Genomic DNA, 18,229 nt, shown 5'->3' on the forward strand with positions numbered 1-18,229 from the left:
ATGTTCAACTACATTACTCTATTACCTCATTCACGTTATTCTCACTTGGCACACCATGGAAAAGGTGGAAGTTTCCCAAGATTCTATAAGCAGATCTGCATCTTTCTAGACCTTTCTCCCTCTTTCCTTTCTAGAGTACAAGTGTACTCCTCTCTTTTAATGAAAAATTTTCTTTGAGTTCTCTCCCTCATTCCTGAAAGGATTTTTGAACAGTGAGCTATCAGCAACTTCTTTTTATCTATTGTTAAATTTACTCCTTTCAGAGTAAATTTGCTCCTGATCCCACGTGTAGGTATGTTACAATCAACTGTACACGAAAAATAACAGAAAACTGAAAAATCTAAATTTACATCAGTTTTGAGAGAAAAAATATGCTAGACCAAAAAAAGAAAAAGATTTCACAAAGTACCCAAGTACTGATGTCACATCCATTTTCCCTGAACTCAGTAAATAACACACTAAGCTACAGGTTCTGAAAAGATGTCCTGTCTTGCATGATTTCAGTATTTGAGAAACACTGCTCACATTTTCACTTTAACAACTGAAACTTTCAGAATTACTCTAGCTAGCTTTGGATGAGATGACCTCCTGAGAATCTTTCCAACCTGAATTACCACACAAAATATTTTTATTTTCCCTCATTTACATACTGTTAAATTCCATTCTTCCTGCATTTTTACTTGTCATCTCACTTGCTGATTAACTATTCAGGAATGAATCCTGTAAAATCACAAGATTGCCAGGATGGGGTAAGTTACAATTAATGAAAATCAGCTTTGCCAGACTAACGACATGTTACTTCAAGAAATATAAATTTTTCTGAGTACTTCAGTCAGAACAGATTTTTTCCCTAAGCTGAATGTTTGCCACATTTCCCCACCCAAGCTTCCCACCTCTGCCCTCCCTGTAAAAGACAAATGCTCTGTGTAAGTGGACAATAAAGTTCTGACACTAATTGAGAGTCAAACTAATTCAGTCCAAATCTGCAGCATTCTCAGCAGTATCAGTTCTTTTCCTGTAGACTCATGACAAGTATTATATTAATTTATGTGCAAGGTTTCCATCACAGCAACATTTTGTTTTTCCAATGTCATTTTAAAGATTTGTTGAGCAAACAGAGCACAGCAAAATAACACTTTTAAGACTGTTGCCCATCACTCGAAGCACAGAACAGTTTTCAAGACTGAATGACAGTCCTCACTTGTTACCTCCTGCACAGCCACACTGTGGCAATCCATGCTCTGAGCAGCAGGCACTCTAAAAGATAAATCTGCAAAGGTGAGAAGAAGGATGAGACATGCCAAGAGATAAAGTTCAGTAAGATGTCTGGTCAAATGCAAAGACAGTGTAATCCCAGAGTATTGATTTATCTGCTGGACAACACAATCTTTCATTTTAAACCCTGACAACATGAGCTGTTACTAAAGCTTTAGGTATCAGAATTTCTGTCTGTTCTGCATTCTCAAAAACAGCTCAGCAAGCTAGTCTGACACTCAACTCAGTTTTAAAAAAGGTAATGACTGACTATTTACAAAAACATTGTTTAAACTTCTGGTGGAACAACCATGTTGCAGATTTACCATTCTTAAAGGAATATAGGCATTTTGGATGGTTTTTACAAGCAGGTAAATTTACACATGTCAGGAGTTATATATTTGCAATTTGGCACAACCTCCTTCCTTGGACAATGTTTCAACAGCCTTCCCACCTTACAAACCAGAACAACAGAAAATGACCAAATAGGATGCTTGCAAACAAACCTTGGATTTGAACTTCATGATCTTGTACTTTGGTGAAATGGTGTCATTAAATTCCTTGAAAACACTCATTATAGTTACTGGAGTCTCTGTCTCTTTACCAGTAGATAGGTCGATTTCCTCAAAAACAGAAGTGAGGTTTTACAAATTAACAAAAATGTCAGCAGACATGACAATAAGCTGAATTTTACTTTACTATTATGAATCATGTATCTCTTTTTTTTAGGAAGAGCTAAAATGCAATCAGCCAAGAAATTCCAAATTTAGAAAATATTACTTGAAACAGAATGTTTAAAAAGCACTAAGTTCTCTCGACTTCAAGACCACTTTATTTGCAAAGCAGCAAATCTAAGGGTAAAAAATTGTCTGCCTTTGTTAGTTAGGGTCAGGGGAAGTCACAGGGCTGTACTCTGCAGCTCACACGTGATACAGTGTACACATTGTTTTTGACTTTATCACCTACATCAGACAACACTGGCTTCCAACAGCCTCCATAAACACTGCTAAACTCCCAGCCTGCCATAAGCAGGATGAAAGGCACTTATGTTTGATGTGTTTAAAACTCACACTTACTGTTTCACGTGGCAGCAGATAAACAGTTCTCTCAATATTTTTCACTGTCACACAACAGCTGACATAGGTGTTTGCAGATTCAATCCAAACTTTGCCAAACAAAAATACCACACCTAAGGGAGAAGGGCAAAGAATTCAATATGCAGTTTTACAATTAATCATTTCTAGTCTTGCTTGAAGCAGCTTATAACGTGTTCTTGCACTGAAACACAACCATTGCTGTGTTAGGTCCTTGAACAACAAATCTTTCCAATGCATCAGCACATTCTAAATTGTTTTAAACACCAGTTTGACAAACAGACACCTGTATCATTCTTCCTGTCTCTACCTCCATTGCTATAGTAACACCTGGTATGTAAAATCCAAAATGGCATTACACAGCCAGTCTCAAAATTCTGTTCTGATATTCCATTGCTGCCTGTATTAGTTTGATAATCCCTGGAGAGAGGGAGGAAGGAGAGAGATGTCAGTGAAAGCTGAAGATGATGAGAATGCCTATGCTGTCAACCAATCCTCTAACATGTGTTATCTCCAGTTTTCCACTCCTCAGCTACACCAGTACAACTGACTCCTTTTCCCTATACTTCAGCACCCTGAGATCAAAACTCAATTACCAATAAAACCTTTAGAAAAACATTCTTAAGACAAAAACTGGAAGCTGATCAGCTTTCAAGTGACTGTTTTTAACAAATGAGGACACCAAAAGATGCATGACATTCCTAGGAATCCTGGGTGCCAAGGCAGCAGTTGTAACCAAGGGAGACACTCAGAAAGATTATACAGAGCAGGACTAGTGGCAACTGACTTCACTGTGGACAATGTCCTTACAGTACATGCACATCTTTGAGCCCAGAGATCTTGGCAATAGAACAAAATGCTGCAAAACTGCTAATCAAATTATGTCAAACTTAAAAATAATACAGTACCAAGCCACCCAACTGTCACAAACAGTTTGCAAATTACAAGTACAAAAGACTTCCAAGTACAACTCAGAAACCTGGCTTTATTGGGTTCCCTTCAAGTTCCAAATAATTTGGAATTTGATTACATGGAAGACATTCTTCCTACAGCATACTACTATTGATGAAAACAGAACTATCCATGCTGAGACTGTCTCAGAAACAGGGCTTCATGCATAGAATCAGCATTTCTCCTTGGCCTGGCAATGCACAAACAAGTCCTTGGTTAAGAGTTATAACTTATCTTTGCCAGCAGATCTATCAGACATAAAGGCACCTTTCTTACTCCATTAGATCAAAGATAAATCAGTGAAGATGCACTAAGATGGATGACAGAGTTAACGTGACAGGCTATGAAAAATCATTCTCTGAGTGCTTGGAATAGATGTGCACAAGACTACTTTTGTCAAGGACAGAGAATGCTGCGGTTTTGAAGATGATGAGAGCAAGGATACAAGTTTCAGCTGCACAAAGAATCTTAAGAAATTTTAATACAGAGGCAATCTTGAAGATTTAGACAGTTTGAATAGAAGTATCCAGAAAGAGCTCCAATTGCAGATCTAAGTGACGGGGAAGATGAAGTTCTTGTCCCCAGCAATCTTTTACTTTTTTGTTAAGGGATAAAAAAACCCACCTGAGATAGGTTTGTATCATACAGAAAGATGAAACTGAGAGAGACCACAAAACAGTAACTGACTGCTTGAACAGCTGGAAATATTAAGAGCATGGAGTAGTTAATCTGTCAGAGGAGTACATATAAGCAGGGCAGTAGAAAGAAGGATCCATGAGCCAGTCAAAGACAGGGTAAAAAGCTGCCTGGATTGCAAAGACAAACTTCTATCAACTCTAGCACAAATAAGTGGTCTTAATAATAACCAGACTTCACAGAATTAGATTAATTTAGAATGGAAGGAACCTTTTGAGATCATCCAGTTGAACACTGGCACGCACTATCACCCCCACAGACAGTAAAAGCAGAACTAACTTCAAAGAGCTTTCAGAGACATTTCAAGCAAAAAAAAAAAAAACAAAACAAAACAAAAAACAAAACAAAACAAAAAAACAAACAAAAAAAACCCAACAACAACAACAACAAAAAAACTCAGAGATACCAGGCCCTATCCCCTGCAAGACTATGGAAAGAATAAAGCAAGAAAAAATACTAATAAAGCTTATAAATCAAAGCCTGTGAAAAGAAAGATCAAATGAACTAAATGAACCAAAAGGTAAGCAAAGTCAAGACACAGGGAAAATGTCTTGCAGAGGGGAAAAGAATAAGGGCAGGTTTTATTCGTTATTTATTTAAAATGTTAATAGGATCACAATTCTCGAGTTCCCTGCCTAAGATCATAAAGGAAATTATGAAAAGTAAGCCTCCAAAAAATCATTAAGTTTGAAAGAGTCTTATGATTATGCTATAGTATTTACTCTTCAGGCAATGCATTTGACATCACAGCAGATGAGGCACAAACAAAGATCATGAACATGTTAAACAAAAAGCAGTATCAAAATTTTCCCTTCTACATTACTAATTGAAAACAGGTGCAGTTTTTATTATTCAATCCTGAAAAAGTCATAATGAGAAAAGAACACTCCTTGCATGCGAGGAACAGAAATCCTTTCATAATTATGTTCCATTCAGCAATCACTGACTTAAAAGACAAAAAAAAAGGAAAAATAACAATAGCGGGTTCTTTACAAGTAGCAATTTTATATTAGAGCCATTGATTTCATCAAGATATCTATGATTATTACCACTCCCATCACCAAGCTGTTCAGCCCAGCAGAGTCTCATATTTAAGTTTGGCATCCCAACTCACAATAAAAGGTGTTAACAAAGAGATGTATCTGACTCAATGCTTACAGCTTCAACTGAAAAAAACCTCCAACAACACGTGAAAGAACCTTCTGGTAAACACACATGAAGCACAAACTAGAAACCCAATATCCTAAAGCTGCTGATGAAATGAGGGGATGGATGGGAAGTGCTCAGAACAGATGTGAACACAAACTGTTTTGTCAGAGCTGAGATCAGAATGAAGCAATTTGAAGACTATGAGAGCTAGCAATCTTAATTCAAAGACAATCTTCAAGATTTAGATAGTCTAAATTAGGGGATTAGAAATACAAGACAGACCTTGTATTTTTCACACCACCTTCCTCCCTTGACAGACACACCTTTCCTTTGTATAAAATCATGCAACTGCTACAGTACAGGCTTTTGATTCATCCACTTGAATTTTGAGCTACTTTTCCAAAAACAAGAAAGCATGCTCAGTTGTTGCATCACTGAGCAAGAAATTAACAACTTCAAATTGCTCCTGGAGCGTATAAAATTTTAAGAAAGACAATGGGTCCCCCAACATGGAACAGTGCTAATAAGTCCCTTTTACTTCCCTGCCTCTAAGCTAGGCCAAGAGACGACACTGACCCCACAGTGCCCTGCTCTGCCTCTTCTGTACAGAGGTACAAAAAAACAAGAGATGAACATCTCAGAGCACAGAGACACAGGGCAACTGGATGTAATTCAGTCACAGTTTTAGTCTGAAAATCCCATTTTTCAAAAAAGAAAATCTGAACAAAAGGAATCAGATTAGCATTTTTCTGCCTTTAGCTGAACAGTTACCTGGCTGACTGAACTGATCTTCATAAGCATCCAGCCAATAAAATCTGAAGACTTGATCATCACTTTCCCCATTCACAAGTGGAAGGAGATTGGGGTCCAGTTGAACTTCTGCTGCTACTAGATCAGCTTCATCCTCATCAATTCTGTCCCAACATGAGAGACCTGGGAGAGAACAACTTCTGCAGGTTTTGCAGAAGAATGAAAAAACAATTAAAATTGTGCCTTTGCTATAATTACTGTTTTGCTTTTTTTCAGGCCTATATTCTCACACTTTTTGTTTCTCTTTCCACTACCAAGCAACATTCCCAACAGCTGGGTTACCTCAGGTTTCTTCTGCAAAGAGGGATAGAGCCACAAAGGCAGAAACCCACATTTAAGTATGGCCTTGAGACACCACACACAGGCTTTGAAAATCAGTCACCTGCTATTTCAGCCTAGGTCAATTCAATTCTTCACATATCAAATATATCCATCCATCTATACAAGTTGCTGAGTGGGAACAAAGGATTATTTCAACAAAACTACCTTTTCAGTCATTAGATGTTTAGGTCTTTTTCATCATTCAATTATTTTACAGTTTGAATATTTTGTTATGGAAACATATGATTCAAGATTGTCCAAACAATTTTTAAAAATCCAAAAACATGGAAAAGGCCACCTTTTTTCCTATCTCCAAAGACATAGCTGTTTCACCATTACTTTTAGCAACAAAACTTTTACCTACATTTATTACAAAATACTTTCAGATTCACTTAGAGTAAGTATTGTTAGAAATTCCTTGGTTTTGCTTACTGACATCAAAATTCACCATTCAACACTTACATTAAGTCAGCTGAGTGTGCTGAAATACATGTTGTCATGTGCTAGATCCCAAAAACACCAAATATTTTTCAACTAAGTAGCTATCAGCATGCTACTATTCTTAATGTAACTACGAAGAAAAAAGCACTGCATAGCATTCTGTCTACATCACAATTATCCCTCTGGCAAAGGCACATATGAAGCTAAATCTAAGGTTAATGGAAACTGGGAGCCTTCTTAGTGGAAGGAAAAAAAGAAGCAAAAGAGATTCTTACAAGACAGATGTCTCTTTCTTCTCTGATTCCAGCTGCTCTGTCTCTTTCTTCTCAATTTCATTGTCTCTTTTCAAGCTTTCAGCTGTCTCAGGTATAGTTTCCACATGCTCTGCTTCCATAGGTTCATCAAAGTCCTCCTCATCAAAATCCATCATTCCCTGATCATCATCTGGAAGTGCTGCAGGTAGAACTAAAGGCTTGAGTCATCAAAATGACACACTGCTTACTATAGCAGTATGCACAGATAGCAAACTATAAGCATGACCATAATATACAGTATTGATAGCTTAAATATGATACTTTGTTCTATCTAAACTAGTACAATTTAACAATTGTTTTAAAACTACTAGATCATATTTAAAGAGGTTTCCAGAATTGGGTTTTCATTTACTTTTGATACCTTTAGTAGCTTTCTCTCCTACTGCCTTCACTATTCCTTCATTTTCTATAGGTTTTTGCACATGCTTGGCGTCCTCATTTTCAGAGACTCGGACAGATTTTGCTGTATTATTGGGGTGTTTAGGATGAAATGAAGCTGGAGGAGGAGTCTCCTTTCTGACATGAGCAGGAGCTTTCTTTGATATAGGGGTGATTACCTGAAAAACATTTCCACCATGAATTAAAAATAATCTTGTAAGAGCAAAGAAGAAAAATATAAACAACAAAACCTTTCACTTGCTATTTGCAGATCTAGTAACCAGGGGTAGAGGAAAAGTTCCACATATTTTGCACCATGATCCTCTCTTACTACATCTCCCCATTTTTTCCAATTACTTCTAGTTTTGAAGACAACTGTTAAGATGAGTAGCACTGGTGATTATTTTCAACATAAGAGTTGATGTCATGGAAGGTTTCACCAATGAGATGTATCTACGCTATTTCATTTTCCTCCTACAGACCATTACCAACTATCTCTTTGTATTTCCAGCTATAAAGTCCTTTCCATTTACCAGAAATCCTAATAAAATGCTAGCCTTCCATCCTCAGCAGCCCATCCTCCTCTCACTCCAAAATCTTCCACTAGAGCAAACTTCTATCCATAGCAACAACTTTCCGTTTGTTTTCCATTTCTCCAAATAACTGGTTTCTTATCCTTTGCCACACTGCTGCTTATTTCACCTCCCATCCTGTTCTCCTTGCCACAAGGGACTTTTCTACTCTTTGGAAAAGAGACAGAGCAGAAACTCACCCTCATGTGATGCACTGAACATTGTAAGAACAGTTTCACCTGTCAAATGTACCAGCTACAAACTCCTACTGTACTGCAGACACAAAAGTAATTGTACTGTTTATGTATTCACATGAAAGTCAATGGAGAAAAAAGCACAAAGTTACACTGTAACACTGCTATGGAAGCTTAGGAGATAGCTAATTTCCAGGAGGAGAAACAAAAGTCAACAGTATTCAAATCAACAAAAACACAGATTAGGGCTTAATAATGAGAACACTTTTTTCCCCCTTTACCTTAGGAGTTTGGGACTGTACAGAGAAAGGATTGAGTGGTACTCCAGCAGATCTCTTCCTTTTCAGCACTATAACTGGTGGTGGACTTAGCTGAACTGTCTGAATATTGAAAGAACAGAGAAAGTGACAAAAGGAAAAGTTGTTTAGTGTTTTCTTTTGCCTTGGTTAGTAACATTTTCTATCCAAGAGAAAGAGGGACACCAGTATTTTTGGGTGATTAAGAAAACACCACCTGATACGAAACCCAGCCCCATAAAATAATGTTACCTGAGCAATCAGCCCATGAAGACACACACTAGATTTTTTGGGAGAGGAAACAATCTGAGGAAAACTGCCATCAATAAGTGAAACAGTTTCCAAACAGTGAGAATTTCAATAGCTAACTGTGCCTTTATTGCACAAGTATCAGAATAATTAGTGCTGCTTTTCATGTCTGCTGAAGCAGTAGTATTGAAGATACATGCCTCATGAAAGGCTGAAATGCTCTTTCAGTACTGTTACACTAGAGGAAAACACATTTTAACTTATTTACAGGTATTTTATACTTGACCTTATCGACAGCTAATAACAATGGAAATTTTACAAAACAAATAACAAAACAAAAAAATATCAGTAGCTAACTAATCCTTAAGTAAATAGAAGCCATAGAGCAATTATTTTCCCTATTGAATGTTCCACAAATTTGACAGCATTAAATTGCATTTCTTTAACGACACCAGGGGGCAGGGACGGTTTCAGTCATGGGGGGTTTTATAGCCTCAATCAGATGTCATAAGGAGGAGTAAAATAATAAGGAGTAAAATAATAAGAGTAAAAAGTAAGAGAATAACCTTACATTGGGATATCCTATACCCTTTACTGGGCTGAAAAAACATGTTTAGCTTATTACGGTTCCACCTCAACATTCATTCCACCTCAGTATCTCACTACTCCAGCAGTTTCGACATTTACATGTGAGCAACCCTTCTGGTTTTAAGAAATCTTGTTAAAAGGGCATCACGTATTTGAGACAGTCCAACCCTGTCACAGCAGCCACCCTGCACTCCTGCCTCCAAGGGAGCGTCAATCTGGTACCCTGCAGTAAATCATGGGAAGCAGGAGGCAGAGGTTCAGGTTACATCACCTGCTGAAACACTGCTGCCTCAGCTCCTCCCATACAGCTCAGATGGAGATGTCCTACAGCTGAGGTGTGGTGACAGATGCACAGCACACAATTCAGAGGCAGCCAAGTCCTCTTTCACTCCACAGTGACTAAAACCTTGAAGGCTGCATTAGCACGGGCTCCACATCATCTTGATATAAACAATCTGCAATCAGGTGATAGAGGTATTGCCTTACCAAGCAATGCAGTCATGCAACACCTTCACGGTGGAGACAACAGAACACACATGTGGAATATATCAATGAGATGTGCTATGGATGAAATCAGTCTTAGATTGTCTATTTTCACCAAAAAAATGTATTTTCTTGGTGTGTTCCATAACAAATTAATGGATTAAGGTTCTTTCCAACAGATTTTATTAACATACTTACTTCAGCACTAATATCTTGAAGAATATCCCCAAGTAAATCATCCTTGGACAGGTCCACAGTTTTCTGTAAGGTAAGATTAGCCAAATAGGTCTAAGTTATATGTGCAAACCCAATCAGGAGAACAGCAGTAAGTTACTAGAGGATATCCACAAAACATACACAACATTTTCAGAAATGCTCTAGACACAAGGGATCATAATAGAAGTTTGTCTCCCTAGACACAAGAAACTAAAGTGAGTCTTTGGTTTACTCCACTCCCACTAAAACTGTGAACAAGTCAGAAATATTTAAATTCAAAAATGTAAATACTTACATCTGTGTTTTTCTTCCCAGCACTGGCCATAAACATAGACTTAATTGTGTTTGGCTTTGACACCACAGATTTTTTCACATTCTTTTTATCAATTGTAGATGTTTTGCCACCTTTTCCTACCAAAACAAAAAATTTTCAAATGTGAATTTCACATTAAAAAATTCAATGTTTACAGGTCCAGTTATTAACAGGGATAGATAACCAAGGTAGTCTACTTCTTCTACCTTTACACTTCTGGCTGAAATGAAGCCTAGTCATCTTTCAGCTTTGTAGCAGCTGTCATGCACACACAAAAAATGAAAAACCCTCTCATCACCCTCTTTTTCTAATCATGTCACAGATGCCTTTTGCATACTCCAGAAAAAGGACAAAGATACTTTACATGGAAGCATTTCCAATGAATAGAAAATGATTGTCCAGGAGTTTGGCACTAGGCTTGGATTCTCAACATCAGACTCAGTTTCCCAGTTTGCCACCAGATCCCATAGAAAATGGGAAAATCATATGATTCAAGATTCTTACAAGCATGTAAGCATTTTAGTGGTCAAGAGAAACCACCCATCTTTTAGGCACTAGCTTTGAAAACCAAGACTCCTCCCAGATGCATTTCTTCTAGAAGTGAATCCCCATTCCACAGCAGACTGAGCAGCAGTGCCCCAGTCATGCTAAAGCAGCTAACAGGGATGTGACCTCAATTGTGAGCCTCCATCCTCTGCTTCACTGAGGCTGAATAAAATCCACAGGCATCAAATGACAGAGCTTCAAGTAATTTGTCATTTGGCCATATTTACCACATTTACTGATGGCAGGAAGTTGTCCATTTTGGGTACCTTTTAAAAGACCCTGGCAGGCAGTCTCCAGTGGTCACATGCAAGTTACCTTTCTTATTGGAAATAAGAGCATCATCATCCAGATCTTCATCAAAGATTTCCCTTCCATCTTCTACATAACCTATCCCATCTGTAGAAAAATTGTTTAAAAACTGTAGTTTAAATTCTGTCTTCTGATATTCCTGAATTTTTTACATATTAAACACTTTCCCCCTTTAATTTAGAACAAAAGTTACAAAAGCCAAGTATTAAATCTACAGCATTCTCAGCTGTATCGTCTATTAGACTAAATATATTCTTACGTGTTTAATTAGAAATTACCCATAACTACTTTTTTTTGTAAAACTGTAACACTGATAACTGGAAATAAAATTTCAACAACAGGTCTTCATGGAAAAATAGTTTCATTATCATACTAACAGATTACTACGAGAACAATCCAAGATTAATTACCATTAAAAGAATGCCTTTCTCTTGTCTCCCAAAACAAATTTTAAGAATGTACTAACAATAACTTCCCTCAAAGCATGAACATTATGAAGCCTAATTGAATTGTAACACTAGAACCAAAGTAACTCTCCAAATTAATCTTAACTTACCATCATCAACAATCCAGTCATCATCCTGACGGTCTCTGACCATCTTGGAGTATTCATCCTCATCTATTTCATCATAAACACCCGTGAACTCCTCAACCTACAGTTAAGGCATATGAGGATTAAGAGTTTCCATACCATTAATACTGCAGATCATCAGGCAGAATGTGAAAGTTCCCAAGAATGCATGTAGGGTTCCTACACTGCTACACTGTTCACAACTTTTGGCAGTGATAAAAGACAAGTTTCTTTTAAGTTTCTTTTTTGGCAGTAATAAAAGACAAGTTATCAGTTCTTAAAATTATCACAGTATACTGAAACTCAAAATCTACTGAAGCACTGGCAGAGATTGCATTTGAAAGCTACTTGCTTTAATGCTCATGTCATTACCAAAAAAATTTTTAAAAAATAAAAAACCTAGCAGTGAAAACTTGTGGCCTTGGCTCTAGTCTCAAACACCAATCTGAGCTGAACAAAAATGAAAGGGATTTGATGTACCCAAGCAGAGTGTTCACAGAAAATTTGCATGTTAATGATCTAAGGACTTCTGGTTTCTTTACATTTATTCACCTCAATGAGGAAGTCACTTCCTGTTGGCACCACGACTGGACAATGTTACAGTATCAATGTTACACTGCCAGATTTTACTTCCACCACTTAAACTGAGGTCTATTTGTGGAAACACACCATATCAATATTAATGGATTTCAGTCATCTAAAGTTCTGAAATTAAAGTTTAATATAATTTGAGTTTAAAAAAAATACTTCCTCTCTTAACATTAGTTATGCAATTTTAAAAACTGGGCCTCCCCTGTAGCATAGTTCTCAAGCAATGGCAAACATATTTCACTTGCAGTTAACAAAACTGGGTTAGTTTTGAAAACAGAAAGAAACAAATAAATTATATAAGAAAGCAGAAAAGTACAGCTACACTCAGAAAAACATACACTATTAAAAACACAAAAGCTGATCTGAAAGGCTTATTTTGTTTCTTCTAACTTTTACATATCTATAAATGGTCTTAATCAAAGCTTCTCGGCTCACATTCACTTTTAATTAAGAAGATAAGATGATGGATTTTCACCTCATATTTTAATTTTTCCCCAGCTTTGGCTTTTTTCAGACGTTCAAGTGCTTCTTGCTGGCCTCTTCTATTCTTCCTCTCACGTCTAGAACGTGATGCTGCAAAACTTCCAGACTCACTCATAGCTGTAATTAATTAAAAAGAAGACAAATTAAGTGTCAGTGATGCATTAATAGATGACTGCAGTTTTGCTTAAAACCAAAACCTACTTGGCTAAAAGCTCAGTCGCAGATGGCTCTTCCAAAGCCAATTCTGGAATGATACTGAGGGCATGGCCTGACAGGGAGCTCAAACAGCCCCCTCATGCCAGCTCACATTCAGTGTGAAGCTACCACCTAATTTCCAAAGCACCTCTCAAATCCCATCAGCCTTTCCCTGTAAGAGATCCCCCCACCACCCTTTCCTTGGGAATTTCCAGCTCCTTTTATTTTGCATGTCTCCATGACAACTCAGGAATACCAGACTTGGAGAAGGCCTACACTGCTACAAAGCAGAGATGTTTTTAGGCGATGTTTTAGGCGGTTTCCACAACGTTTGAGTGTGACCAGATTGAGACAAACTAGAAATCTGTTGACAGCTGACACCCCATTTCCTCTTCCACTTCCTTCCCTTCCAAACGCCCTCCCCAGCAAGAAGATGCTTTCTACTTCTCCAGATTTTTTTTCTTTCTCTTAATTTGGGGAAGGAACACTCATCTGACCAGAGGGAACAAACGGACCCAACCCAAGTTCTAGCAGCACACAAACAGGCCGGGGACAAGGCTGCGGGCTCGGTGCGAGGAGCTGCACACCCCGCGCAGGCAGACGAGACCCAGGCGGCCAGAGGAGCAGGGCACTCCCCTCCTGGGGGCAGCAGGACATCACCCTGTGACCGGAGCTGCACCCCGGCAGCGCGGCTGAGACAAGGCCGGATCTGCATTGCTCAGGGCCGGGCTAAAAGGGGCATTTGCACTGCCTGCTGCCCCGCGGGGGAGAACAGCACAGACCGCTCTGGGCGCGTGTATCTCTGTCAGTGCTCCTCCTTTACTGCACGCCAGCGCCTCAGGCAATGCTCTCCTCTGGGACGAGCGTGTTCCAGCCCCAGCCGGGGCCACCCGCGCCCGCCGCTGCCCCCCGGGCTGAGACGCCACCGGGCAAAGCCGCCACAGCCCGCGGGGCTGCACCGCCGGCGCGGGGCCGTGCGGCCCGAGCCCGTCCCCGGGCGGATTCCCCGTTCCGCGCCCGCCCGGAGCGGGTCCCGCCGCCGGGGCAGCGGAGGCGCGGCCCCGCCGACACTCCCAGAAGGACGCGGGACCGTCGCGCGGAGCTGTCCGCCCCCACCACGACCGACCGACCGACCGACCGACCGCCGCGCACGCGCTCCCGCGCCCGATACGCGCGCGCTCGCCCCCGCCGCCGCTGCCCCGTCGCCCCCCCGCCTGACAGCGAAACGCCAGCGCCTGCGAGGGACAGGGACAGGCATGAGGACAAGGACAGGAGCCCCGGCCGCCCCGCCACCCCCGGGTCTCACCGTCCGGGCCCCGAGCGCCGCTCTCGGCCATGGCGCTCGCGCCAAAGGCTCCCGAAAGTGGCGCGAGACGGGAGCCCCGCGGGCCGCCGCCGGGGCCGCAGCCAATCAGCGGGCGCGGGGGCGGGGCCGCCCCGAGCGCGGAGGGAGCGCGGCCCGCCCCCGCGGGGCCCGCAGCGGGAGCGGCGCTCGGCGCCGGGCGGAGCCGCTTCCTGCGGGAGGCCTGCATCGCAGGGCCCGGGCCAGGCCTGCGCCGGGCCCGCTGCTGCGGCTCCGGCTATGCTGGCGTTCTTTTGGTGCCAGGGCCCGCGGTATCCCGCGAGTCTGCAGGGTCTGAGCAGGGCTCCATCTGCTGCAGGGCCCATAGCCCGTACGGGTCCGGTGCCGCAGCTGGCGCAAAGCCATGTTTAAATGCCTTGTCATAAATACATCACATCTGAATATCACGTATAAAATACATCTCCTGAGCTGGGAGAAGGCGGTGGCCGATGCCAGCTGGATAAAGGCTGGAGCGTGAGGGTGAAAGATCACCTGCAACGACGTTAAAAATGGGGATTTCCCACACGGTTTCTATCGATCTGTAACCCCTGAAGGGCGAATAGTGATCATGACAATATTAACTTGTGTAGGAGCCATGGTCGTCTTTTTGCATATTTAGGTATGATGCTCTATCACGAGTTTCAGGAACTTCTTCAGAAAATGACTTGAGTGTTTCAGAGGCTGGTCAGCTTAGGGACAAAATACATTTATATATATATATATTTTATATATTTTTACATATTATATTTATATACATATTTGTGTGTGTGTATACTTAACATGCACATATAGTTGGTTTTATATATATATATATTATATTGGATGGCCTCCTATTTTCCAAACCCCTTTTCATTTTCTTCTTCGCTACAAATGGAAAGAAGAAAAAATAATATAAAAGTAGATTCTGACTGGATTTCTGATATCTCAAGAGGCCGACTGTGTGTAAGGCTCTGAGAAAAGACCCACCAGAACTTTTTTCTTGCATACCCCTTACTTGGTCAGGGTGGGAAGGTGGGGTATGTTCTCTTCCTTTTGATGCTACAGAGATACCTTCACTCCAATGTGTCAAGAGTACTTACACAACAGCCTTCAGCTGAGAAGCAAGGACTGTGTCCAGAAAATTATATATTTCAGTTTCAAGCAAAGATGGGAAAAGGTTTTAAAAGCTTCAGTTAAGGCAACTGAAGCATTACAAGTCCTCTCTTCTAGAAGCGTTCACGTCCGTCTGTGTGGGCATTCAGAAACCCAGGGAAACTGATGGGGTTCGTGCTGTTTCACCACAGATTAACCTCAATATTTTGTCCAAAAACATCAGTGCTGGCCAGTCATTACTCAAAAACCTACCACCCTCGTTTGCAGAATTTTGTGGAGAAGCATTTACTGCTCATGAAAATTTGCAGGCAGTGACTTCAGCTTCTTGCAAAGGCAGGTGGCACCACAGGGCTCTCTCCTTAGGGCTGATACGCTGTTGCAGAAATGCAAACCAGTATTATTTGGTCTGAATATACTGATTGTTTTCAGCTATGTGAAGATAATTTATATGGTTCTGAAAATGAAAATTACTTTCCTTCCTTCTCCACCAGGACTCCTTTGCATTGGTAAGAGAAATAAAAACCCTCCCAATCATCCAAACTTGCATACCCAGGTGCTAGTACAGCATTATCCCACTGCTGCACCTAGTCTAGGTGGAAGCAGAAGAATGATCCCAGCCACCTGTGGCAGCTCCCTGGCGCCAAAAGAGGCTGGACACTGACAGCCAGAGTGCCCATTGCCAGGGAGAGTGAGACCCCTCTCAGCTGTACGTAGTTAACAGGCCAGCTTAGCTGTGCATCCCTGGAAACACTGACAGCCACAGGAAGAATGCCTCTGATCTGCTGTCCTGCTTTCCACCACAATCGAGTTGATTTTCTTCCTAGTAACTGGTACAGGGCTGTGTTTTGGATTCCGGGAATACTAATGCTGATGACACACCGATGTTTTGGTTGTTGCTGGGCAGCGTTTGCACTAAGTCAAGGGTTTTTCAGCTTCTCACCACCCTGCCAGCAAGGAGGCTGCAGGGCACCAGGAGCTGGGAGGGGGCACAGCCAGGACAGCTGACCCCAGCTCATATTCCATACCATAAGATGTTGCGCCCAGTATATAAACTGGGGAGAAACTGGCCAGAGACCCCTGCTCAAAACTGTCTGAGCATCAGTCAGTGGGTGGTGAGCAACTGCACTGTGCATCACTTACTGTGTATTTTCTAATTATTGTTGTTCTTCTTTTTCCCTTTTTCTCCTATTAAACTGTTTTTGTCTCAACCCTTATACTTCACTTTGGGTTTTTTCCCCAATTCTCTCCCACATCCCACTCAGGGGGTGGGTGGGAGAGTGGGTGAGTGGCTGTGTGCTGTTTAGCTGCCTGCCAGGTTAAACCAACAACACCTACACACAGCCTCTCCTTCACAGGAGTGTGGCACTATTTGCTTTACTTCTTTTTAAACACAAGCACAGTCATCAAGAGTGATGTGGGGCTCAAAGCCAGAAGTTACTCAATTTTTAAACCACAATACGTAAACATTCATAAAATAACAATATCTCTAAATTCTTCAGTTTGAATAAAAATAGAATGCCAGCGCATTTCACATATACCTAGCCTGCACATGCTTTGGATTTTTGAATTGGCTGGATTTTATTGCTTTTGATTACAATTAAACAATACCCTTTGTCAGCTGTCATGTGACAGTGGCATGTTGGTCATTCAGGTGATGCCGTGCTTTGATCACAGTGACACAGTTAATTTCCCAAACGGAAGTTGTTACCATAGCTCCACTGTGGGACAGCGCAGATCAAACAAAAGACTTTTTCATGGGTGCTCCTTCAATCCTGACATTCATCTCTGGCTGTAACAAGAATGCATCTGTTTCCCACAGCACATATGCATTTAAATATGCATAACAAGCATATTTAAATGCTGCAGGGAGAAAAAAATAAAAGGTGGGGGGAGGAAGGGATGGGCTTTGCTTTGGGAAGGAAAAATAACCCAGCAAGATTTGGGACTTCCTCTGCTAAAGGCTTTATCACAGCAGATGGCTTTGACTGATCTTTACCCTCCCTTTGACCAACCATACAAGAACAACTTGGGATGACCTTTGCTCAGTTGTCTTTTAAGAACAAGGAGTGGGAATTCTAGTGGTCCAGAGCCAACAAGATTCCCTCGAGGCAAGTGTGATAGCTACAGAGGAAAGTGCAAGACAAGCATAGTAACGAAGATGGTAGGCAGCAAAAAACACAGTACAGAAGAAGAACCTCGGGAAACTCCAAGATTTCAACAAAAGGTGACAAAGATGTATTTTTTATTTTGCTTTCTCAGAGCTGTAATTTAAATATGTAAGTTATTAATAGTAAATACTGTAAACTCATTGCAAGCATTCCAAGATAATATAAACAATAGTTTACATTAGCATAGGAAAGTACAAATGTAGTATCAAAACTAAGTTAAAAGGACAAAATAATTACTGTGTTGAACATTATTTTTTTCTTCCTTTTAATGACTAGAGTGTGCTGATCTGCTGCAAAAACAGTAGGACAAAAAGTTAAAACTCTAACTTTTAGATACAGACATTGCACATTAATTTTATAGTAGATAATGCTTTTGATGATGGAAAAAAATCTGTTAAAACTAAGAGTAGTGGTATAAAAACAATGCCAGTAAATCATTAATGACAGGAAAATAGCAAATTGACCTAGACTATGTCTGCATCAAAATGCTTAAATGTTATTATATTAGTTAGGTCTGTTAAGTACAGACCATCTTTGTGGAGAATTGTGTGTGTGTGCATGCTACTCAAGATATGAGTGTATATGTCCTATGTGTGTGTTTCCTACATACATG

The 18,229-nt window shown here is 40.6% G+C and overlaps 1 protein-coding gene across 1 annotated transcript in view; it reads right to left on the reverse strand.

Moving 5' to 3' along the window:
• POLA1 (DNA polymerase alpha 1, catalytic subunit) overlaps positions 1–14,351 on the reverse strand; it is a 183,980-nt gene extending 169,629 nt beyond the window's left edge. Inside the window, exons 1-12 of the mRNA XM_030961744.1 lie at positions 14,321–14,351; positions 12,812–12,936; positions 11,731–11,827; positions 11,181–11,261; positions 10,302–10,417; positions 9,989–10,051; positions 8,456–8,554; positions 7,392–7,587; positions 6,992–7,181; positions 5,916–6,094; positions 2,331–2,443; positions 1,761–1,877 (exon numbers count right to left, since the gene is read on the reverse strand). Of these exons, the coding sequence (XP_030817604.1) occupies positions 1,761–1,877; positions 2,331–2,443; positions 5,916–6,094; positions 6,992–7,181; positions 7,392–7,587; positions 8,456–8,554; positions 9,989–10,051; positions 10,302–10,417; positions 11,181–11,261; positions 11,731–11,827; positions 12,812–12,936; positions 14,321–14,351 (1,407 nt within the window). The remainder of the gene's footprint in view (positions 1–1,760; positions 1,878–2,330; positions 2,444–5,915; positions 6,095–6,991; positions 7,182–7,391; positions 7,588–8,455; positions 8,555–9,988; positions 10,052–10,301; positions 10,418–11,180; positions 11,262–11,730; positions 11,828–12,811; positions 12,937–14,320) is intronic.
• Between the last annotated feature and the right edge of the window lie 3,878 nt (positions 14,352–18,229).

This window comes from Camarhynchus parvulus, chromosome 1, assembly GCF_901933205.1.
Source record: "Camarhynchus parvulus chromosome 1, STF_HiC, whole genome shotgun sequence".
Taxonomy (NCBI): domain Eukaryota; kingdom Metazoa; phylum Chordata; class Aves; order Passeriformes; family Thraupidae; genus Camarhynchus; species Camarhynchus parvulus.